Below are 26,013 nucleotides of genomic sequence, written 5' to 3' on the forward strand. Positions count from 1 at the left end.
ATAGCTTTCAGTAGTACAGGGGCTAGTATTTTTGCAAATCTTTTATAAAATCTAGAAGGGAAGCCATCCGGCCCGGGGGATTTGTTATTTGGCAAATCTGCTATTGCTTCTTCTATCTCTTCTAGTGTTATGACCTTTGATAGCGCTTCCTGCTCCCTTCCCGTGACTCTAATCATCCCCAGGTCCCGCACGTACTGTTCCATGTCCTCCCTTGATGTATCTTGTTCTGCTTGATATAGCTGATTATAGAAATCCCAAAATACCCCTGCTATTTCCTCTGTGTTATTAGTTCCCCTGAGAGGTTGTGTATGCCATGTATATAATTGCGCTGTGCCTGCTTTTTGAGCTTATTAGCCAATAATCTGCTTGTTTTATTTCCAAATTCATAGTATTCTTGTTGTACTTGTTCTAACTGTCCGGCTATATCTGTCAGTTGTATTTCATTAAGTTGAGCTTTAAGTTGGTGTATTTCTTCTGTTTTTTTACTATCTGTTGGGTCTTTCTTATGCATGTTCTCTAAATTTGTTATTTGTTTCCGTATATTAGTTTCTGCCTCTGCTTTTTTCTTATTGACATATGCTTGCTTCGCTATACATTGGCCCCTAATAACTACTTTCAGACCCTCCCATAAACTTGTCGGTTTAACCTCTTCATTATCATTGATCTGTATGTACTCTCTTATATTATTTTCTATTTCTAGGGCACTCTGTGGGTCCATCAAAAGTGTTTCATTTAGGCGCCATCTTCTCTTCTTTGTTTTCCCTCCCTCTCCCATCACCTCCAATAGCACCATCGAGTGGTCAGACCAGCTACATTGTTCTATCTCCACTAATTTGATATCATTTCTCAGCCCTCTGCCTCCTAGCCAATAATCAATCCTTGAATAGGTATTATGTTTGGGTGAGAAAAAGGAGTAATCTCTCTCTGTCCCATGTCTCTCTCTCCATATGTCTACTAGGTCCCATCGAGCCATCCACCTTATGAGGGCTTTCCTATCTGTTTTTGCATATTCTACCCTCCCTCCTGAGTTGTCCAATTTAGGATCTATCGTGAGATTAAGATCACCTCCCACCAACAATTCTCCTTGTATATTTTCCTTTATCACCTTTTCCACTATATCTAAAAATTCTCTCTGCCCCACGTTAGGGGCATACATGCACACTAGAGTATATTGCTTATTATATAGTGACACTGTCATCAATATATATCGTCCCATTTTATCTTTCACTGTAGTATGTACTTGCCATGGGAGGGATCCTGACAAAGCTATCAGGACTCCCTGCGTTTTTTTATTCGCCCTATTGGAAGCACATTGAACAGTGGGATATCTCTTATGTTTCATCAGGTGTTCATGATTCCTTCTCAGGTGGGTCTCCTGGAGAAACACCACATCCGACTTTTGTCGGGTCAATTCTCTAAACACCTGTCTACGTTTCTGCGGTGTATTGAGGCCTCTTACATTTAGTGTTATACATTTAAACATTTTACAACTTGTAATAATAAACCTTCAACATATTTATCACCATATTGTAACATCATAACATCCTGTCCCCCTTTTTTTTTTCCCCTCCCCCCCGATCCTGTAATTTACCCCTAAGGTGTATCTTCCCCCCGCTCCCCCCTCTGAGCTTCCCACCCCCCCCCATCTCCCTTTCCCAAATCCAGAGCACCCGTTTCATCTCAAAAGAAAAACGGTGCTTTGTAGAGAGGAAGTGTTCCCCTTTGCCCATCTCTGGTTAGATATTACCATTTTAGATTCCCCCTCTCCAATCTTTATGTATTTCTAACATTTCCCTTTGCTCTTTCCCCTTATCTACTTGCCTCCCACCCCCCGTTTGACCTTCCAGAGTCCCAATTTCCCTTATATGCTATACTCCCCCAAACCGAGCCTTATCTCTAACCATATCAACCACTGAATATGTCAGTCCTTGACATTACCCTTGACATTTGTGTTCAAGTGAGGCGTCCAGCTGATTGCTGGCGTTGCAGGCGTTTGCGGCCTACTCGCTGCCACTTCGGATAAGTTCTCATGTTCGTCTGAGAGCGCCTCGTTTCCACATCCGTGGATGCTGTTGCTGGAATATCTTCGGGTAACAGTTCCCGTGCTTCTGCTAGCGTTTTTACCTGATGTTGTCTCCCATCTTTATAGAAAACCAGGGCAAATGGGTGCCTCCATCTGTACTGAAGCCCCATCTCCCTTAATCTCCTGGTGACTGGTTTCAGGTCTGCTCTCCTCCTCAGCGTTGCTGCCGCCAGGTCCTGATAGATCTCGATTTTGTATGTGTCCCATTTAAAATCTTGCTTTTGACGTGCTGCTTGGAGAACTCGCTCCTTGAGCTTATAATCCCTGAAGCAGGCAATCAGATCTTTGGGAAGGTTGTTTCTTGTAGCCCCAAGGGCTCTATGAGCTCTGTCCAATAGAACTTGCTCGGGTTCCAGGGGCTGTTCGGGAGTTGCCACCAGTGCACATACTATCTGTTGTACCACCTTTTCCGTTTCTTGGTAAGTGGGTGACTCCGGCAACCCCCGAAATCGGAGGTTGCTCCGCCGGCTGCGATTCTCCAAGTCTTCAATCTTGTCAGCTAGTGCTTCTTGTCCCAGGTCTATATCTTGAACTCTCCGGTCCAGGGCCCCCATGTTCTCCCCCTGTTCCTCCAGTCTAGTCTCTGTTTCCTCCACTCTGTGCCCAAGTTCTTTGATTTCACTTCTGAGATCTGCCCCCATCTTAGCTAAGTCAGCTCGCATACAGTGGGGGAAATAAGTATTTGATCCCTTGCTGATTTTGTAAGTTTGCCCACTGACAAAGACATGAGCAGCCCATAATTGAAGGGTAGGTTATTGGTAACAGTGAGAGATAGCACATCACAAATTAAATCCGGAAAATCACATTGTGGAAAGTATATGAATTTATTTGCATTCTGCAGAGGGAAATAAGTATTTGATCCCCCACCAACCAGTAAGAGATCTGGCCCCTACAGACCAGGTAGATGCTCCAAATCAACTCGTTACCTGCATGACAGACAGCTGTCGGCAATGGTCACCTGTATGAAAGACACCTGTCCACAGACTCAGTGAATCAGTCAGACTCTAACCTCTACAAAATGGCCAAGAGCAAGGAGCTGTCTAAGGATGTCAGGGACAAGATCATACACCTGCACAAGGCTGGAATGGGCTACAAAACCATCAGTAAGACGCTGGGCGAGAAGGAGACAACTGTTGGTGCCATAGTAAGAAAATGGAAGAAGTACAAAATGACTGTCAATCGACAAAGATCTGGGGCTCCACGCAAAATCTCACCTCGTGGGGTATCCTTGATCATGAGGAAGGTTAGAAATCAGCCTACAACTACAAGGGGGGAACTTGTCAATGATCTCAAGGCAGCTGGGACCACTGTCACCACGAAAACCATTGGTAACACATTACGACATAACGGATTGCAATCCTGCAGTGCCCGCAAGGTCCCCCTGCTCCGGAAGGCACATGTGACGGCCCGTCTGAAGTTTGCCAGTGAACACCTGGATAATGCCGAGAGTGATTGGGAGAAGGTGCTGTGGTCAGATGAGACAAAAATTGAGCTCTTTGGCATGAACTCAACTCGCCATGTTTGGAGGAAGAGAAATGCTGCCTATGACCCAAAGAACACCGTCCCCACTGTCAAGCATGGAGGTGGAAATGTTATGTTTTGGGGGTGTTTCTCTGCTAAGGGCACAGGACTACTTCACCGCATCAATGGGAGAATGGATGGGGCCATGTACCGTACAATTCTGAGTGACAACCTCCTTCCCTCCGCCAGGGCCTTAAAAATGGGTCGTGGCTGGGTCTTCCAGCACGACAATGACCCAAAACATACAGCCAAGGCAACAAAGGAGTGGCTCAGGAAGAAGCACATTAGGGTCATGGAGTGGCCTAGCCAGTCACCAGACCTTAATCCCATTGAAAACTTATGGAGGGAGCTGAAGCTGCGAGTTGCCAAGCGACAGCCCAGAACTCTTAATGATTTAGAGATGATCTGCAAAGAGGAGTGGACCAAAATTCCTCCTGACATGTGTGCAAACCTCATCATCAACTACAGAAGACGTCTGACCGCTGTGCTTGCCAACAAGGGTTTTGCCACCAAGTATTAGGTCTTGTTTGCCAGAGGGATCAAATACTTATTTCCCTCTGCAGAATGCAAATAAATTCATATACTTTCCACAATGTGATTTTCCGGATTTAATTTGTGATGTGCTATCTCTCACTGTTACCAATAACCTACCCTTCAATTATGGGCTGCTCATGTCTTTGTCAGTGGGCAAACTTACAAAATCAGCAAGGGATCAAATACTTATTTCCCCCACTGTAGCTTTTAAATCAGAGCGAATTTCATTCAGCAAAGTTCTTAGTTCTGGGAGGGACTCCTCCTCTTGACTCACTTGGTCTGGCGTCGGAAACATATCTTCGGTAGAGGGGTTGCGTTTTCGGTCCCTGCTTGCTGCCATTTCCTCTCCACTGGCCGCCATATTGTTCTGCCTCGTGGCTCCCGCATATGCGAATTGGGAGAGGCTTGGCGTCGTAGCGCTGGGCTCCATCGCTTCTGTTTTCTCCCCTGTTGCTATTCTATTTTTTGTTTTTCACTCGTGCTGATGGGTCTGCTCTCCCGCGCTCTTTTCGCCTGTTTAATTCGGAGCCAATGGATATTTCTCCCTCCGCCACTCCTCCACCTCTCCGTAACGTCCGAGGCAAAACCTCTCAGTTCGCTACTGGCAGCAGATCGGCACCGATTTCCTGTTACCTGCACTGTCAGAGGCTCTGTATCCTCCGGTAGATGTTTTTTAATTTTTGATTACGGTAGGGAATCGCTCTATTCTTGCTATGGGCAGACAGGAGCTCAGCATTTATGCTGCCATTGCTCCCGTGACGTCACTTCCTCCTCCCCCAACTGATTTCTGACCGGAACAATATTATTCCTTCTACGCCGCCGCATCAGGCGATGCGCCAGCAATTTACTGGCTTTATTATTAAATTCAAAATATCTCTGTTGTACTAATTGCAAGTTATACTTAGTCATCCATCTCCCGATCCCACAATCTCTTCTGTACATTTCCCAACTGTCAGGAATCCTCCCTGTTTGCATGGTGAGCCTGATGTCGAAGCGTCAAGTCAGCTAAACGTTGACGCAGGTCTGACACCTCTGCCAGCTTTGCCCTCTTCCGTTGTTCCGCAAGAGCGATCAAATGTCCCCGCATAGTAGCTTTCAGACCCTCCCAAAGGGCCTCAGCAGACACTCCATCTCTGTCATTCTGATATAAATATTCCTCCAGCCAGATTCCCACCTGATTAGCCAATTGGGGGTCCTCAAAGATACTGTCATTCAATCTCCAATACTGCTGACCCCCCACCCCCCAATTCGAGACCAGTTGACGGGTCTAACCACACAGGAACATGGTCCAGTCGTGCTATCTGCTCAATACTGGAGTGTCGCTGTCCCAGAAACAGTTTCGTTACAAAAATATAATCAATCCTCAAATAACTGGTGTACCGGGGGGGAAAATGTAAAATCCCTCTCTAGATTGTGTTATCCGACACCCATCTATTAAATCCAGCCTAGCCAGAAATGCTCAAAATCTTTTCCTATCCCCTTTACTCCCCACTGAATTGTCCAACCATGGGGGTCAAGGTAAGATTAAAATCACCCCCTACGATCAGCTCCCCTTCTTGTAAACGTAAAATTTCTGAGGAACAAGTATCCAAAAACCGCCCTTGACCCACATTCAGGGCATAAATGTTAACTAGGTATAGGTCCTCCCAGCCAGGGTTACCATCAACAAAAGAAAGCGACCTTGTACATTCCATTTAGTCAATTTAATCTCAACTTGTACATCCTTAGAGAACAAAATGCCCACTCCTTCCCTTCGAGACTCCTGGGCATTAGCAGCCCAGAACCGGAGAGGATATTGTCTAGAAGTCACCATCCTCTCATGTACCCTTCTAAGATGGGTCTCCTGGATAAAACAGATGTCACCTCGCAGTCTACCCAAGTCATGAAAAAGTAGACTACGCTTCCCAGCTAAATTAAGACCTTTCACATCAAGATAGTCCAGCCCCCATTCATATGCTAACCATCCAAAACCTATACCTGCCCCCCCTCCCAAAACCCCCTACCCATCCCCCATTCCCATGGCTGACCAAAACCATATACCACCACTGCACGAAAGGAACTGAAACTCCAGTCATTATCTCACAGACAAACATTCCCTAAAGTGAGAAAGATAAAGAAAAATGCAAAATTCCCCCCCCCCCCCATCCACCTCAATGTCATCCAGCCCCCGCAACAAGACATCACCATTACCCACATACATATCCACTCTCCTAGTCAGCTACTCAATTTACAACCAAAACAAGACCACCCTCCAGCACACAGGAGTAACAGATGGCAGAGCCTAGGGCCCAGTCCAAGTTCTCAGGCAGGTCTCTCTGGAATTCTCTGCTGGAGTTGATTGCTCTCCTGTCTGCGTCGACGCTGACGCCCCCCCCCCCCACCACCCCACACACACACACAGAAGCACGCACACTCCTTGCCTGGGATACCCAGCCAGTCTTTGACGAATTTCCTCCTGGCGTCGGTCCACAGGTGGCTTTTGGATTCCCACTTTCTGCAAGTCGTCCCAGGCAGCAGCAGCAACAGAAGTAAATTTCACTGAAACTTCATTAATCGCCAGTAGTAACCCAAACGGAAATGTTCAGCGGTACCTCAACTATGCCTTGGTTAATGCCTGGGTCACCTCAGAAGGACCTTTGGCCAGCGTGACCGCAGCCAAGTCTTGAAACAACTCCACCTCCAGTCCTTTCCATTGGAGGTGCTCCCGCGCTTTGCGCAGCATGTTTTCTTTATCCTGAAAACACAGGAAGCAGGCGACAATATCCCGGGGCTTGCCATCCACCCGAGGGTCCAACGCCCTATGCACCCTCTCAATCTTAGGCGCCTCAGTCCCAATCTCAGAATCTGACGATAGTAACCAAACATACAACTGGTACACTATGGCAGCTGAGTCTTTATAGTCCGCCGTTTCAGGAATGCCTCTTACCCGCACATTATTACACTGTGTGCGGTTCTCTAAGTCCTGGATTTTATAGAGAAGGTCTTTGTGTTCTTCCTGGAGATCCGTCACTAGACTCTGCGTTTCTCGTGCTCCTGTTTTACAATGATCAATTCGCTCCTTCACCTGGTCTAAACGGAAGCCCATTGTTGCCAGGTCAGATTTAATTTCCTGCACTGCCTCCTTTATCTGTGTTTTGACCTAGGCAATATCAGTTTTCAGGTCTCCAAACCAAGCTTGTAGTTCTGTAGCCATGATCCCACCAGAACAACCAGTTCTGTCTGTCTCCTCCAGCTGCCAACAAGGACACCCTCTGCGGGTCCAGCGTGCACACAGCTGCCGAACTACATGGTCCCTTTGTTGAAGTTTTCTCTCCGGTTTTCGCCAGTGTGCACCCCTCTCCACCACGAGTTTTGGATGCCATCAAATGACTGAGTTATTAAGACTCTGATTGAGACTGGAGTTGCTGTGTGCTCTAGGTGGCAATACGTTCACCGGGTTGGGGAGGGGGGAATCACCGTGACTTAAGCGGAGCCCCCAAGTCAGTCTGCCATCCTTGCCGATGAAGTCATTTCCTTCTCAGTATATGTTTTTTAACAGTACTTTCTTATATGTATACTATAATGTATTCATAAACTCTTCAAAAGGAATGAGAATTATGTAGCCTTCTCCAGACCTGGGTTTTATTAGCATATTTAGAGGTTCTTGTACAAAGCAGCGTTACTGACCAGCAGTGAGCTGAATACGAAGAAGGCCTTTCAATTCCCATGGGCTTCTTCACATTCATACTGGGTCAGACCAACGGTCCATCTAGCCCAGTATCCTGCTTTCAGCAGTGGCCAATCCAGGTCACAAGTATCTGGCAGAAACCCAACTAGTAGCACTATTCCATGTTACTAGTCCTATGGCAAGAAGTGGCTTCCCCCTGTCCATCTCGATAACATATGGACTTTCCTCCAGGAACTTGTCCAAACCTTGTTTTAAACACAGATACACTAACCGCCATTATCACATCCTCCAGCAAAATGTCCTAGAGTTTAACTATTCTTTGAGTGAAAAAATGTTTCCTCCTATTTGTTTTAAAAGTATTTCCATGTAATTTCATTGAGTGTCCCTTGGTCTTTGTACTTTTTGAAAGAGTGAAAAATCAATTCACCTCCACCCATTCCACACCACTCAGGATTTTATAGAATCATATCCCCCACCCCCAGCTGTCTCTTTTCCAATCTGAAAAGCTCTAACCTCTTCCTTTCATCATATGGGAGTAGTTCCATCCCCTCTATCATTATGGTCGCTCTTCTTTGAACCTTTTCTAAATCCGCTATATCTTTTTTGAGATAAGGCAACCAGAATTGCACACAATCCTACTACTACTATTAATAATCATTTCTATAGTGCTACTAGAAGTACACAACTCTGTACACATTATATGCAGGTACGTTACTGTCCCTAGAGGGCTCACAATCTATAATTTGTACCTGGAGCAATGGAGGGTTAAGTGACTTGCCAAAGGTCACAAGGAGCTGCAATGGAAATTGAACCTAGGTTGCCAGGATCAAAGCCCATTGCACAACCATTAGGCCAGTCCTTCCTCCCAGAGGCCACTCATAGACACTCATAGACAAGGTGAGGTCGCCCCATGGAGCGATACAGAGGCATTGTAATATTTTGGTCTTACTTTGCATCCCTCTCCTAATAATTCCTAGCATCCTGTTTACTTTTTTAATTTCTGCAATGACATCTACATCATTTTCTTGAGTGCTGACTCCTAAATTGGACCCTAGCATCAGATATGTACGATTCGGATTATTCTCGATGTGTATAACTTTGCATTTGTCTACATTTAAATTTCATCTGCCATTTGGATGCCCAGCCTTCCAGTTTCCTATGGTCTTCCTGTAATATTTCACAATCCACATGCATTTTGACAACTTTGAATAGTTTCATGTCATCTGCAAATTTAATCACCTCACGCAATCCATTTTCCAGATCATTTATAAATGTTAAATAGCACCATTCCCAGTACAGATCCCTGCGGCACTCCACTATTCACCCTCCTTCTTTGAGAAAAATAGCTATTTAACCTTACCCTCTGTGTTTTCTGTCCAATAACCAATTCTTAATCCACAGAAGGACATTGCCTCTCATCCCATTTTCTCAGAAGTCTCTCATGAGGTACTTTGTCAAAAGCTTTCTGAAAATACATTAACTGGCTCATCTTTATCCACATGTTCATTCACACCTTCAATGAAATAAAGCAAATTGGTGAGGCAAGACCTCTCTTGGCTGAATCCATGCTGACTCTGCCCAATTAAACCATGTTTGACTACATGTTCTGTAATTTTATTCTTTATAGTAGTTTCCACTATTTTGTCCGGCACTGAAGTTAGGCTTACGGTCTTTCATTGTCTGATCACTCCTGGAATTCTTTTTAAAATTTGGCATCATGTTGGCCAGTCTTCAGGTACTACGGACAATTTTAATGACAGGTTACAGATCACTAGTAGCAGATCAGCAATTTCATGTTTTGAGTTCGTTCAGTACTCTGGGGTGTATACCATCCTGTCCAGGTTATTTATCACTCTTTAACTTGTCAGTTTGATTCAGTACATCTTCCAGATTCACCAAGATTTTTCAGTTCTTCCACATCGTCACCTCTGAAAACCATTTCCGATATAGGTAGATCTCTTACATGTGCTTCCATAAGGACCGAAGCAAAGAATTCATTCAATCTCTGCTTTGGCCTTGTCCTCCCTGAGTGCTCCTTTTGATCCTTCCTGTTCTAATAATTCCACAGATTCCCTCGCAGACTTCCTATTTCTGAAATACCTGAAAAAAGTTTAACTGAGTTTTCATATTCGCAGCAATATTTTCTTCATATTCTCTTCTATTTTAGACTTCTTTATCATGCTTTGCATCTGGCCTGACATTGCTTATTTTCTTATTTTCTTCGTTCGGATCCTTTTTTTCCATTTTTTTTTTTTTTGGATGTTCTTTTGGCTCTAATAGCCTCTTTCACCTCACCTTTTAACCGTGCTGGCTGTCATTTACTCCTTTTTCCTACTTTGTTAATATGTGGAATAAATCTGTCCACATGTACTAAGACAAATGATTTTTTTTCCCTAGTACTATCTAAAATCCTAACTAGGTGATGCTTGAGGTAAGCCACCTTTGCACCAGGCAGGCAAGTGACCAGGTGATCCTCACATCCACCAGCAGCCCAGCTATCTTCATTCCTAATAAATCACCAACTACAGCAGCTGTTCTAACCCTTCCTTCCTGGGCAGTAGCTTCTGGAGACACATCCTCGGTGAGAAGAGGATATTGCATCCCTTGATGGGCTGGTCCTGGTTATAAGATTACTTCCAACTTCACCAGGGTGATGCTTTCCTTTTTAGGAGCTCTTCCTTCTCCAAGGCAGCACAGGGACTGCCAGACTGGAGGTGGGACTTTTCTAAAACATCCCTGTAGGCCTTCTCTATGTACCTCTGTCTCCCTCATCTCCTCCAAGTCTGCTACCCTAGCCTCAAGAAACGGACTCATTCTGTGAGAGGTAGGAGCGCTTTGCATCGAGCACACATGTATACCCTCTCACTGACGGAGATAATCATACATGTGATTTTTTTTTTTGTTGGGTACAATCCATGCTGCTTTCACACTTTTAACTATTTTATGCTCATAGATGATGATCTTAAGTGTCACTCTTTCCATTTCACTTGAGAGTGTTAAAGTGAGGACCCTGTTATCAATCAAATTAGTCTCACTTGCCATACAGTTTATCAGGTTATGTGCAATAAAAGCATACATAAAATGATACAACAATTACAAAAATCTCCTCACATATTATTTGAAAGACCCACAAAGTGAAAATTCTATTCCAATCAATATCATTCTTGAGTTTAAAAAAAATTTATTTAGTAGGACCTTAGTATTATTTTTTTTTTTCAAAAAAAAAAAACAACAAATGTAAGAATTAAAATGGCTAGTATAGTCTATTTTTTTAATATTTTGAAGGCTTTAGTATGGCCTTCTCTTACACTGCTGACTGAGTTGTTGTATATATGTCCAGCAAGAGTGTGACTCATGGAATAGAATCTGCCCTGGGGTCAATTCTCAAAGGTTTGCGGTAGAGTCTTCACTCTACCGTGAAACTAGCACAGAAAAATTGCCACGGCATACTCAAATTGATTAGCATGCAAATTAATGTCATGTTAAAATTGAAAAAGTAATATGTTGCTCTGCTAAATATCAACTTTCCCATCGGTGCCTGTGATAGGCTCAGGCAGTGACAGGAAAGATGACATTAAAAAAAATAATTATAATCCCTACAAGCATGCTATGGTGTGCATCAGCCTCTTTACCCCCCCCCCCCCCCAAACATTTCTCTGTGGTCTAGAGGCACCCACCCCGGCCCCATGTGCCCAGACCTCCATTGTTACCAAACATTTTTTTAAATTCCTTGGTGGTCCAGTGGCCCCACCTCTGGCCCCCTCCCCCTTCTGCCTAGGCACAAAAAAAATACCCTGGTAGTATAGCAGGATATAAATAACCCCCCACCACCACCACCACTTCCTCTTGTGAGAAAGGAGCAATACTTGCTTACTCCAGGCACCGTCATCTTCAACATGGAGGCACCCCACCCCTCATGGAGCATCCTGGTCCAATGCACTAGGTGGAGCCTACCTACCATATAAGTGAGTTTCTTAGGTCATTTGTGACTGGGGTTGAGGGGAGCTAAGAGGGCCACTCAACCACAAGGGAATATTTTTTTAATACTAGGGGAAGGGGGGGGGGGGTGGGTTGAGTCAGAAGGGAGGTTTGGGTCGGGATGGGGAGGCTATTAGATCACTAGGGTATAGTTTTTATATTAGGGGAAGGAGGGGTCCAGGAGAGGTTGGTCCAGGAGAGGTTAAGTGGCTACTGCCAGTGGAGGAAGCAATCTGGAGCAGGATTGGAGGGAGAAAAGGGGTGCTGCTAGACACCCGCTCCTCTCAACCAACCCTTCTACGCTGCCCCGGATGCCATATATATCTAGAACATTTAGGTAGTTTTTGGAGAAAAGGATATGTAAATGTGAGCTTCAAGATTTTCCCTTCACTTTTTTGTTTCCTTGTTACAGAAGCATTGTGTATCATTCAAGGTTTTATTTTCATTTCTCATTTTTCAGGTACATTGATTTGATGCCCCATGACTTGGCCAGAGCATCCTTGCAGTAAGTAAACAGTTTACTAAAGTACTAGAATTGATATACATAAATTGTTTGGGTTTATAGTACGTTAAAGGAAAGCAGAACAGTGAATACAATCTTGGAGTGTTTTTCTCATTAGCCAAATTACATCATGTGGTATGGGCTGGTACTAGGGAGGCACTGGAGGATTCACCTTCCCAGTGCTGTAATTTTGTTACAGAGTGATGGTATGTTTCTTCTCTTTTTTTATCATATTTAAGTTTTTTTTTTTTTTTTTTTTTTGTACATTTGATATACCACAAAATTGAGCGTGGGTAGGCGACAAAGCGGTTTACACCATGACTAAAATCTCAAAACAGTACTGATAAGTATGGCAAAGGGACTGGGAGGGAGAAGAGCAGAGGAAAGGATTTAACCCTACAAGTCTTTCATACTGATGTATTCACTGACTGATTTGTATTGTTTAATAATATGTTAGATACGTTGAACCTAATTTTATAGGGAAAATGTTGGATATAAATGAAATAAATAAATAAATTTTACTTGGTACTCCAGAGCTGTTCTTGTTATGTATGGGGTTGGATGATTATCCGTTCACGCAACAGAAAATGATTGCCAATTGCTTGTTTGCAACAAAATGCTCCATTGCAAGAGAGTGGACTTCAACTTCACCACCCAACGGTGGAAGAGTGGTACACAGGTTGAAATTTGTGGTATTGATGGAACAAGGCCAGATGGAAGCATACAATTGGCAAGTTCAGAAGAAGCTGGTTGGCCCTGCAGAAGTACTTGGATTCTGTGTCTTAGGAGTGTTTATTTTTTTTCTCATTTTTCTCTATTGTGATATTTTTCCTCTTCCTCTTTTAGTTCCAGTGGTCCACTGAATGTTGAGTGGGTTTTTGACATTAGGCCCTGCTTACTAAGCCACGTTATAGGCGCATTAACTGTATGCATGCCTACAATATCCCTATATGTGCCTGCACATCGCGCGTGCTAATTGTAAGCGCATTAAAAACGCTGATGCACCTTAGTAAACAGGGCCACTTGTTTGCAATGCCCAATACAGTGCTATGTGGTTGGGGGGGGGGGACTTTGGAAAACTTCATTCTGCTTAATGTTACAATATGCCTCTGTATTTGTGTCTGAGTTTCTGCTGCTAATATTATTATGGTTGGTTATGTTGTGTTTCAATAAAAATTAAAGTTAAAAGAAGAAAACATTTAAATGTGCTGAGTCCCAAAAAATACATATTTTGCAGAGCTATAGTGAACTGTGCACTTGCATGGATATTTTAAGAAAAAGGTTGTCCCTAATTGAAGCACTCCAGGGCAAAGCAGTAAAAACTGTCGCCTTCTCCTTTGCTGTGTAAAAGGAGCCTTAGATCTCAGTCAGCACAACTAGCAAGCAAAACGATCAGTGTTTTACGGTTGGCTTCTCTGTCTCTATCCAATTCTCTAGAAATTTCCAGTAAGTCCAGAGATAACGCTCCCTTTTTTTTTCCCAGGTGTTGATCTGTAGTAGGAATTTAATACATTTTATTAATAACTGGGATAATATCAACTGGTATTTTCAATAAATCCACAACAAATTTCTTGAGGAAATATTGTTTTTAACTAAAAGGATAATGGCTGCATGAAACAGCCTCCCAAAGGAAGTGATGGAGATGAGAATAGTTTCTGAATTACGAAAATGTGAGATAAGCATCAAGGATCTCTGAAGAAGAGGAAAATTGATTACCGTCTCTGGGAAAAGGTGACTAAAGAACTGGATCCAAAATGTTGAGAGTGGCCAGTTTTCATGTCATGGGTCCATAAGCAGTCCGAAAAAGTTAAATGTTTGAACTTCTGTAAGTTTTTAGTTTTTTAACATAAAAGAATGGGGCTACTGTTTTACAAATTGTTTGCTCTAACAGAATTCATTAAAGTCCCATTTTTTTTGTTTCTTGTGATTTTTGTCACTTTTTCCCCAGAGGTAGAGGGGCATTTTCAATATGACGTCTAAGTTTGACTTTAGAAAAACTTGTTTTCGAAAATACTGTTTCTAACAAGGTTTGGACGTTTTGTTTTTTTGGTCCATTTTCAAAAAAAAAAAAAAAAAAGTCCAAGTGAAAAACGGAGAAATTCAAGCCATTGGGATGTAGGAGGGGCCAGCATTTTTAGTAGACTGGTCTCCCAGACATCCCAGGAGGTAAATGAGGCACCCTAGTGGACTTCAGAAACATGCTCCAAGGTACACATCTCACAGTTGCTCCCTTATCTTGTCTGCTGAGCCCCCCTAAAACCCACTGCCCACAGCTATACACAATAGCCATGGGTGAAGGGGGCACCTATATGTGGGTACAGTGGGTTTCTGGTGAGTTTTGGAGGGCTCACAGTTTCCCCTAAAAATGTGACAGGTAGGGGGAGATAGGGATCAGAGTCCCCACTCCATGGTGCACTGCACTGACCACTACACTACTCCAGAGACCTGCATTCTGCTCTAATAGACCTGGCTTTAACATCTGAGGCTGTCATAAAGGCTGCTAAATCATATTTGTGTTCACATTTGTGGGGGGTGGGAGGGGGTTCAGTGACCACTGGGGGGGGGGGATATTGGGGGCCACCCTTAATTCCAGTGGTCATCTGGTCATTTAGGGCACCCTTTTGTGCCTTATTTGTTATAAAAACAGGTGTAGCTCAAAACATCTTAGTTTTAGTCCTGGATGTTTTTGTTTTGTTCCATTATGGCTGAAAAATGTCCCAAGTGTTAGGAACGCCCAGATCTCTCCCCCCCCCCCCCCCCCCCCCCGACCCCCTTAACATGTTCCTAACACTTTGTGATTTGAATGCACTTCTGATGGACTTCATACAAAAACATCTAAAAATAAGCTGCAAAGGTCTTAAATACAAATCTACCTACACATCCAGCTTTTCCTACATAAGCACACAATTGTGGAATGCGCTACCAAAAGCCGTGAAAATGACATACGACCACCTAAACTTCCGGAAAATATTAAAAACCATCCTGTTCAAAAAGGCATACCCTCCCGATCCTAGTTAAATGCCTGACCTCGGCTACACAAGAAAACTAAAGCACGTAATGAACATACCCCTAGTCTTCTGCTCAACTATCCTCACTGTGGCCCTGCCATATGAGCTTCATCATACCACAACACCACATTGTACTGTTCACACCAGAATCGGTAAATGCCTTTCCGTTACTATGTAAGCCACATTGAGCCTGCAAATAGGTGGGAAAATGTGGGATACAAATGTAACAAATAAAAAACATTCAAATGCAGATTTATGCCACTTTTTAGATGTTTTTCTCATTTGAAAATGAGCTCCATAGTCACATTTGTAGAGTTGAGCAGGGGGTGTGGATAGGTTCCCCCCCCATTAGCTATGCTCTTACCCTGGGTTTCCTATATGGAGTGAAATGAGGCAAACAGGATAAGGAGTGCAGAAGATATTCAGCTTCTTTGTGTGGCACTCTTCATCCAGGAAGTATTTTCTTTCTATTTGCTACACTTCCTTCTTTCAAGTTTTCTTGGGCACTGAGGTAGGTGGTCTGTTATTAAGCTCTCTCTCCTAGTGGTTAAAGCAGATACCTTTGAACTTAATGGTGTGGTTCAAGTCTTTCCCTTGAACTGGAGGAGTAGCCTATTGATTAGTACAGTGAGCTTTGAGCCTAGCATCCTGGGTTTGATTCCCGCTGCAGCTGCTTGTGACCTTGGGCAAGTCACTTAACCCTCCGTTGTCCTAGGTACAAAAACTTGGGGCCCTGCTTACTAAGCCGTGCTGTAGGCACTCTAATTAGAGACACCCATAGGAATATATGGGTCTCTAGCATTGGTGTGCTCACTAAAAACGCTAATGCACCTTAGTAAACAGAGCCCTAAGATTGTGAGCCCTCTAGGACCAGAGAAAGTACCCGCATATAATGTGTATAGTGCTGCACACATCTAGTAGCACTATAGAAATGATTAGTAGTAAATGTATTTCTGGTGATTTTTTTTTTTTTTTAATGGAGTGCTCTTGTTCCCCCAATCACGGCAACCTCGGAGGTGCAGTTGGCAGGAATCATTGGCATGCAGAGCTGCTTCTAGGGCCTGATTTTTGCATGTTATTTTGCTCCTCCTGCTGCTGGGGGACACTAAGGGCAGTTTCTGCCAGGATCCTCCTGACTTGTTTTGTTTTTTCAAACACTGATTCGGTAGAGGTATTTTGTTTTGTTTTCTGGGAAGGTTATGGTGTTGGGAATGGCTCTTGGTCTTGCTCCTAGGGGCCCCTTTAAGAGTTATATTAAACGACTTTCGTTCATCAGGGCACGCACGGTGTGGTCTGTTTAGCAGCAGCTCTCAACAGCACTGTGAGGGGTAGTTTTATTCTTTTTACAAAAACAAAACACTACAGATATTTTGAAGCAATCCAAATTCAAACCACTTCTATCAGTATTTTATTTAGACATCTGTACCCCACATTATCCCAAACATATTCGAGTTCACTGTGGCTTACAATAAATAACAGACAAGATTTACAATATCATAAACAGATACTTAAATGCTCAGGGCTATTTAAGTGAAGGAGGAAAAACTTCAGAACCCACCCGGAGCCTCAAATATCTAGCTCTCAGATATAGCAGGTAAAGTTACCTCATCAGCTAAAATAAACCTCCCACCAATTTAATTGACGTCTATAAATTTTACAGTCAGTGCTACAGTTTAAGTCGGTTTCTTCTGTGTAGTGCAAATAATCTTCAAAGATTTCAAGTGCATGCAAATCTTCCACAGAGGCATTGGCAAAATAGTCAACTTTCAAGTTCAACACCCACATGTTAACAATAAATTTAAATTGTATTGAAGTAATTTATCTGTAGGAATTCCTCATACCATTGATGTAGTCCCACCAACGGTGGCCAGCGTTTTGCAATGGAGCTACATCAGGGTTTCCAAAGTCTTCTAACAAAGCTATTAGGCCACCACCTGACATGTCGAGCTCAGCCATATACACCGGCACATCATCCACCTAGAGAGATTTTATGTTTGGTTCCCTTTACTACGAGCCCTTTTATCAGATTAGCATCTCTAATAAGCTGAGCCAGCGACTTGACAGCTAAGTGAAACATTGTAGATGAGAGGTGGCATACCTGCTTCATACTACACTGCCTTGTGAGGAAAAGGCAAATAACACCCCATTAATGAGAAGTTAGGCCTTTGGGGAATAATTAGAGGAACTTATCCAGCTGATAAATTCATCCAGTAAACCCACCTTCCGCAATACTGTAAGTAGATAAGGCCAGTGAAACTGGTCAAAGGCCTTGTTCACATCTAAAGCCACCGACTCTCCATCAGCTGCCCACGTTCCACCAAAGGTAAAATTTTAACCTATGGGTCTTGTCTGTGAACATTGTGACAGGGAAGCTGCTCCTATGCAAACTGTGGCATTCCCTTCCAGATTTTCTTTATGACCTCGATAAAACTTGGCCCTCTCCCCACTTCACTCTTTTCGGGAGTGCTTCTGGGGACCTATTCAGTCTTTTAACCCTTCTCTTTAAATAAGACCTGACAAGAAGTGTACAATTGAAGCCAGTTTAAATGAAAGACTATTTTTCTGTCACTGCTGTCCAAAGTTACTTGTTTAGACCATGCAGCATAGAAAAACGTATCCTAGAAATGACCCCAGTACTTATTTCTCAGGCCAGGGTCTTCTTAGATTAACAGGCCTTACTGTGTGACTTTGTGCTATGTGGACACCTGGAATAGAGGTGTCAACCCTATGTCCCCTTTTAGCCTGCCCATCACTACCACTACTGTCTTTAAGGGGATGGAACGCCTCTCGTATGAGGAAAGGCTAAAGAGGTTAGGGCTCTTCAGCTTGGAAAAGAGACGAATGAGGTGAGGTATGATTTGAGGTCTACAAAATCCTGAGTGGTGTAGAACGAGTAGAAGCAAATTGATTTTTTACTGTTCCAAAAGTACAAAGACTAGAGGTCATTCGAGGAAGTTACATGGAAATACTTTTAAAACAAATAGGAGGAAATATTTTTTTCACTCAATGAATAGTTAAGCTCTGGAACTCTTTGCTGGAGGAGGTGGTAACAACGGTTAATGTATCTGGGTTTTAAAAAGGTTTGGACAAATTCCTGGAGGAAAAGGCCATAGTCTGCTATTGAGACAGACATGGGAAGCAACTGCTTGCCCTGGGATTTGTAGTATGGAGTGTTACCATGATTTGGGTTTCTGCCAGATACTTGTGACCTGGCTTGGCCACTGTTTGGAAAACAGGATACTGGGCTAGATGGACCATTGGTCTGACCCAGTATAGCTACTTGTATGTTGTTATATTAAGTTGTCAACATGGCCTACTGTTAAGATGGACTATTTTACCACGACTCATTCTATTTTAGCACAGGCCTATTTTATGCAATGAGACCTAGTTACTCATAAGCTGGGTTAACATAACAGTAGCCCACTTAGATAATTCTCCCCCCCCCCCCCCCCCCCCCAAAAAAAAAAAAAAATAATAATAATAAAAAAGCTTGTTAAATGATTTTCCATTGTGGATAGGGCAGTATTTGAATATATGTGCTCTAAGATGCTGAAATGGTGATAAATTTGTTTTTTTTAATAAGCAGAATAATACAAGCTCATCATGTTGCTTGATTTGATTCTTTAAAGTAGTTATTCATGGTCTTCTGAAGTCAAACTAGTGGTACAGACTGTTTTGCTCAGGAACATGCGCATATCATTGAAATATCTAACAGGTTTTAGGAAAGAGATTGATTAGTAATGTTTGATATATGGTAACTAATGAGCCCAACATATTGTTGACAATAACATATCATAATGTTATCTTGTTTCCACTTGTTAACAACTACATGAAAAATGTTTGACTTTTCATCAAATTATTGCTTGTTTGCTTTCTTATTTTAGTGATTATATATATTCCATTTTCTCTCTTTTCTTAATTAGAGGTTTGCTGGATCGAACCAGTATTTCAACAGAGGCTGTCGACTATATTATTTATGGCACAGTCATCCAGGAAGTCAAAACAAGCAATGTGGCTCGAGAGGTGGGTTATTATGTTAATTAGGAATACACATTTACCAATTTCATGCTTGCAGGTTTGAAAGCAGCAGAAATCCATATTGGCTTAATAAATTTCTAATATTCTTTCTTTAGTTAACAGAGTAGCAAATGTGCACCTGTAGCAGGCTCACTACTGCTCAGACACATAAAGAAGAGATGGGAGCATGAGTCGTTTCTCTAGAATTAATTAATTCCTCCCACTCCACTCCCCCACCCCGGAATTGCCAGTGTACACGAGTATTGGAGCTACTAATGCTGTTGTGTAGTTAGAAAAATACAGTGGATTTTTTTTTTTGTGATTTATTAGCCACCTTTATGCAGAGACTCACCCAAGGCGTTGTAAAGCAGATATAGCCTAACGACAACAAGATGTGTTAACAGTGTAATAGTAAAATGATCAAATGTAAACATAAATTTAATCAAGGTAAATTTGGGGGGTAGGCAAATTTAAATACTAGTGATAGCAATAACCTGATACAGTATCAGAAATATACACAATAAAACATTACAGTAGACCATTTATATAACAGAAATATGATAAATGTCAGAATACAAATGATGCACCATTATAGCATGGAAGAACATTCATATAGCAGATATGATACAATGCCAGCACAATACAAATGAAACATCTTATTAGGCATATATTACAACATTCAAATAACATAGCTATAATGCTCACAATATCAATATAATACATATTAATAGATAGCCAAGAAGCAAGTGCAGTTGAGACATAGAAAAGAACAAAGTAACTGGGATAAATAAATAGGTGGTTAAATTAAAAGCAAATTATACAGTTGGATAAGTTATGTGAAACTGATCTTAGTTCAAGTTGTGTAGATGTGGAGTGAGTGGATAGTTGGTCACCACATTCATTAGAGAGTTAGGAGAAGAGCCAAGCTTTCACCTGCTTCTTGAAGGAAAAAAGATGCGCATAGCTCCTCTGGAACTGAATGCCAGTGTGTGTGTGGGCTACTTTGCATTTCTGCATTTCATGTTTGTTTGGTAGTACATTTGGTGGTTACCTGTCCAAGCAGACCCCTGAAATTAGCAATGAGAAGAAAAGATTTAGGTTGTTTTTTTGATATGCTCGTGTACCTGTTACAAATAAACAGCTTAAATTACTGTTTTAACAACTGTCTTGCCAACCACAGACCTTGGGATCTTTACTTCTGTTCTTTGGTTTACCTAATATAGTATGTTTGACATTTACTTTAGAGGACATATAATGTATAGTAATGAAGTGAACAATATTTGACCCTTGCCCCAGGATGGGGCTGAGAATTATCTCAAGCTATATGGGGAAGATTTGGTTCTCTTGCAGGTCTGCTGTTATTTTCCTGAATAAAGTGATTCCAGATAGTTGCCTCTGGGTGGGATTCATAATTAAATATCCACTTCAATTTGTATTCTTAATTATTAGTTTTCAGTAGTGCATAATAGTTTTTCAGTAATAAATAATAGTTTAGTCAAAGCAACTGATTTAAGTAGTGTTGTTCTCAGCTTGCTGATATAGACTTCATTATACATACACTCTGGCAGCAGTTTATATTGCACACCCTTATGCGTTCTCATCTTTTCCACGTAATCTTCTGTTGGCAATTAGGAACTAAACTGTTTAGTGAGTATGTAGGAAGAAACAGTTTTTTGTTTGTTTTGTTATTTTTTATTTATTTGTTGCATTTGTATCCCACATTTTCCTACCTATTTGCAGGCTCAATGTGGCTTACATCGTACCGGAGGTGCGTTTGCAGTCTCCGGTGTTTACAAATACAGAGTGATGTTGAGATGAGATAAAGTTCATGTGGGACGGCCACATAAGGTCGTTGAAGAGTGGGAGAGTTGTGTTTTATGCATTTTGAATTCTAGTGTTGTTGTGTTAGTGACCCCATTTTCAAATATTTGCTTTTATTGTGACTTATTCAGTGTGCAACACAATTATATAATATGTATACATAAATTTGTATATTATCCATTACACTGTTTGTGTTTTTTGCTTCGTTTTTTCCAGCAGTTTCTGCTTTCTGTAAAAAGAAATCTATTTTCCTTGTCATCAGCAGCAGAAGAATCCAGATGTAGGTTATGACCATCTACCAGCAGGTGGAGATAGAGAGCACTGAATTAAACTATCGGATGCTATGTTACTTGGACAGTCAGTATGCCAGTGGTTCCCAAAAGTTTTTGGCTCACTGCACCCTTAGTGTCTGTTTCATGGCATCCACCCCCGCACCCCCCCCCCCCCGAACACACAGGTCTCCACCCCCGCCCCACATGATCCTATATAATAAAAAGCACCTCCAACGTTCTGAAGCTGACTCTGTGGCAGTGTAGGGTTCGTAAGTCTGTAACTCAGTGTTTCATTGGCACTCACTGTCCCGCCCTCACGTTGAAGCGTTATGACGTAGAGGGCGCAAGACTGAGACGGAAGGGAACGCTGTATAGTTGCCAGGCAAACAAACGCAACGTCACAAGAACGAGGAACCAATCCTGAGTCGCCGCTGGACCCCCCCCCCCCCCCCCCCTTCCCAGTATAGTCCCGAGTCTGATCTCCGTGGCCGAACCCCCCCCCCCCCCCAAGGTCGCCGCTCGCCTTCGTCCGTGCCTCCCACCCAGAATTTAAAAGTCATCCCTCCGAGTTCCAGACCCTCCCTCCCTCCCTCCCTCCGACTCGATTCAGTTCCAGCCCGACCTCCCACTTCAACAACAGTCCTTTGCCTGCCCTCACCTTCCTGTCCTGCGTGCCGCCCACCTATAATTAATTTAAAAGTCATCTTACCGGGGTCCCGGCGGCAGCAGTGAAAGGCGAGCAGGCTCGGCGAGTCGGCTGTCTTCCCTTCTTTTCGCTTTCAACTCTGCCTCTGGTCCCGCCCTTGCGGAAACAGGAAATGAGGGCGGGACCAGAGGCAGAGCTGAGAGCGAAGAGAAGGGAAGACAGCCGACTCGCCAAGCCTGCTCGCCTTTCACTGCTGCCGCCGAGACCCCGGTAAGATGACTTTTAAATTATGGGTGGGCGGCATGCAGGAAGGCGAGGGGCACGCAAAGGACTGTTGTGGGAGTGGGAGAAGAGGTCGGGCTGGAACTGAATCGAGAGGGAGGGAGGGAGCGAGGGTCTGGAACTCGGAGGGAGGGGGGCCTGGAACTTGGAGGGAGGCCTGGAACTCGGAGGGAGGCGGGGCCTGGTAGGGAGGGGGGCCTGGAACTTGGAGGAGAGGGGGAATGCACCACCTGTATTTAAAAAAAAAAAAAAAAAAACCCACCCCAATCATTTTGAAAAGTCGATGGCCCCCAACGCGTCTGAACTGCCACACACCCGCGCTTTCAACACACTACACTCTCTCTCACTTTCACCTCATCCCCCCAGCAATGCTGACCCCCCCCTCCAAGCCCCCGCCACTCCCTCGCCCCCGCCATTCCCTCACAGTTCCCGAGCAACGCACCCCCCCTCAAACATTCACACACACACAATCTCTCTCTCCAAGCACCACGCCACACCCTACCACCTTGCCAGGACCGCCCCCCCCCCCCCCCCCAATATAACATTCTCACACACACACACACACACACATTATTATAAAGAAATCCTACACTTGTAAACAACAATTATATTCAGAATACAACTGTGGAAACATTAGTGGCAGGAAGTCATTACCTTGCTAGAACCCATTTCATTGCGTTCAGAAACAGGCCTTTTTTATTAGTGTCCAATATTTCTCCATCTGTCCCCCATGTACCTTCTCTCCTGCCCCCCCCCCCCCCCCCCAACCATGCCCCCTTGTAATCCATTATAGTCCATATTTTACCTTGTTCCTGGGGAGAGGAGGATGAAGAAGAGCCCGGACCTAAGCACAGGAGTGTCCTGCAGCCCCGTTCTCCCTCCCTGACAGCTGAGTAGTGAGCAGCCAGGGTCCCGGGGCTTCCAGGCTGCCGGCATCGGCAGCAATGTGTAAGAAATATATTAAACTCAAAAATTCACCACTTACTTTGCAATTGCTGTGTATATAGCAGACAAACTTTCGTCTTGGCTAGGCGCTGCTGACATCGGATGCCAAAACTGGCGTCTTAATAACGGATACTCTACAGGTGACTTTTACCCACATTTAGATTTATAACAAAAAATATAATTAAAATTATCTCAAATATACAGGTATTCAAAATATACAAATTTTGAATTAACAAAAAGTAAAAACATATTAAAACTGCATCTTAATGACATAGAATATTGCATACATTAACCAATTTATCAGTGCTCTCTAGTGTTCATTAAAAACTGTTTACAATCTTTATTAAAGAAATGCTGCCCATTCAGTTCCTTGATGTAAACCTACAGGTTGTAAAGAATTGAGTTTATATATCCATTGCGCCTTGCGTCTCTGTAGCCTGTGCATACGATTGGTGGTTCTTGATCAATCACATAACATCTTACAGTAGATCTTTAAAATAATGCATTTTCTCCATACATTTCTCTACAAGAGGAGCATTCACATGGCCCATCTTCAAATTAGATTTATGCTCACAAAGACGTAATCTCAAACAGCGACTGGTCATGCCCACATACAATTTTTGACAGGGGCAAACAATCACATAGATTACAAATTCACTTATACCGTTTGCAACATTTTTCTACTTGTAAATCTTACCATCCTGAGGATTTCTACATTCTGTAATTTGCAACATAATGTCACAAATTGAACATTGTATGTATTTAAAATGACCACAGACGCCATTTTTAGAGATGGTACCTATTTTGTTCTCTGCAGAACATAAAATCTTTTTTAAATTCTTATTACGAGCAAAAGCCACTCTCCATATCTCCAAAATTAAGATGAAGTCTTACAATATTCCAGTTCTTTCTAATAATATCCACTGCTGCAGCACATTTAGAAGAAAATTTCAAAACACAAGTTTGAACATCAATATTCATAGCTTTGTTCTTAGGTTGTAACAAAAATTCTCTATTGTAGAATCTTGCTCTCTTATAAGATGATCTTAAGATTGTCTTAGGATAACCTCTCTGTTTAAGCTTCATTATTAATTCTGTACTTTGTTGTTTAAAATCATCTAATTCTGAACAGTTTCTTCTTATCTTCAAAAACTGAGACAAAGGCAAACTATTCTTGACATCTTGGGTGACAACTTTTGTATTATCAGTTGGTTTATTAAACACCTTAGTAGAAAAACCTATTGTATTTTGTTCAATTTCTACATCAAGAAAATTAATTTTATCAATAGCCACTGTCACTGTAAACTTTAGATTTTCATCATATGTATTTAACCAATGTGTATACATGGAGGGGCATAATCGAACGCGAACGCCCATCTCCATGGGCGTCTATCTCCGAGAACGGGTATATGAAGGGGCGGGACAAACCGTATTTTCGGAAAAAATGGGCGTCCATATTTTTTCCGATAATACGGTTTGTGCCAGCCAAATGCATTGGATTTGTGCAGATTTGAGCTGGGTTGATTCGTTTTTCAACAATAATGGAAACTGAAGGCGTCCAGCTCAAAAACGACCAAATCCAAGGCATTGGGTCATGGGAGGGGCCAGGATTCGTAGTGCACTGGTCCCCCTCACATGCCAGGACACCAACCGGGCACCCTAGGGGCACTTGTAACAATTAAAAAAAAACGTTAACTACCTCTGAAGTCCATAGCTCCCTTCCCTTGGATGCTGAGCCCCCCAAATCCCCCCCCCAAAAAAAAACCCCACTGCCCACAACTCTACACCATTACCATAGCACTTATGGCTGAAGGGGGGGCACCTAGATGTGGGTACAGTGGGTTTTGGGGGCGGTTTAGAGGGCTCCCAGTTACCACCACAAGTGTAACAGGTAGGGGGGGAGGGGCCTGGGTCTGCCTGCCTGAAGTGCATGCACCCACTAAAACTGCTCCAGGGACCTGCATACTGCTGTGATGGAGCTGGGTATGACATTTGAGGCTGGCATACAGGCTGGAAAAAAAGGTTTTTAAAGTTTGTTTTTTTTTTTTTTTGGGTGGGAGGGGGTTAGTGACCACTGGGGGAGTCAGGGGTGGTCATCCCCGATTCCCTCCGGTGGTCATCTGGTCATTTAGGGCACTTTTTTGGGACTTGTTCGTGAAAAAAAGGGTCCAAAAAAAGTGACCCAAATTCGCGCTAAAAACGCCTTTCTTTTTTCAATTATCGGCCGAGGACGCCCATCTCTCCTCGGCCGATAAACACGCCCCAGTCCCACCTTCACCACGCCTCCGACATGCCCCTGTCAACTTTCTGCTACAGATTGCAGTTGAAGACACCCAAAATGGGCGTTCGATTATACCGATTTGGGCGCCCACGGGAGAAAGATGCCCATCTCCCGATTTGGGTCGAAATATGCGCGTCTTTCTCTTTCGAAAATAAGGCGGATGTTCAGTTCCTCTTGCATACCATTCCAAAGAACAAAAATGTCATCTATATAACGTACCCATTTGGCTATCTTTTCAACAAATAATTAACAATATATCCATTTTTCTTAAAACTTAGACATGTATGGATTAGGGATGGATGGAGCAAAAGTCGCTTCCATTGCTGCTACACCCTTACATTGTAAAAAGAACTGGCCATTGTATGTAAAGAAATTTTCTTTCATCGCCAAACGTGAGATACTTAATAGAAATTCAGTGGGAATACTATGTGGACGTTCTCTATTATCAAGTGTTTC

The 26,013-nt window shown here is 43.0% G+C and overlaps 1 protein-coding gene across 4 annotated transcripts in view; it reads left to right on the forward strand.

Annotated features, from left to right (window-relative positions):
• HADHB (hydroxyacyl-CoA dehydrogenase trifunctional multienzyme complex subunit beta) overlaps positions 1–26,013 on the forward strand; it is a 148,556-nt gene that overhangs the window by 36,731 nt on the left and 85,812 nt on the right. For all 4 annotated transcript variants that reach the window (XM_030198642.1, XM_030198640.1, XM_030198641.1 and 1 more), the window contains 2 exons: positions 12,244–12,288; positions 19,217–19,316. In XM_030198642.1, coding sequence (XP_030054502.1) covers positions 12,244–12,288; positions 19,217–19,316 — 145 coding nt within the window. The remainder of the gene's footprint in view (positions 1–12,243; positions 12,289–19,216; positions 19,317–26,013) is intronic.

Source organism: Microcaecilia unicolor, chromosome 3 (genome assembly GCF_901765095.1).
Source record: "Microcaecilia unicolor chromosome 3, aMicUni1.1, whole genome shotgun sequence".
Taxonomy (NCBI): Eukaryota; Metazoa; Chordata; class Amphibia; order Gymnophiona; family Siphonopidae; genus Microcaecilia; species Microcaecilia unicolor.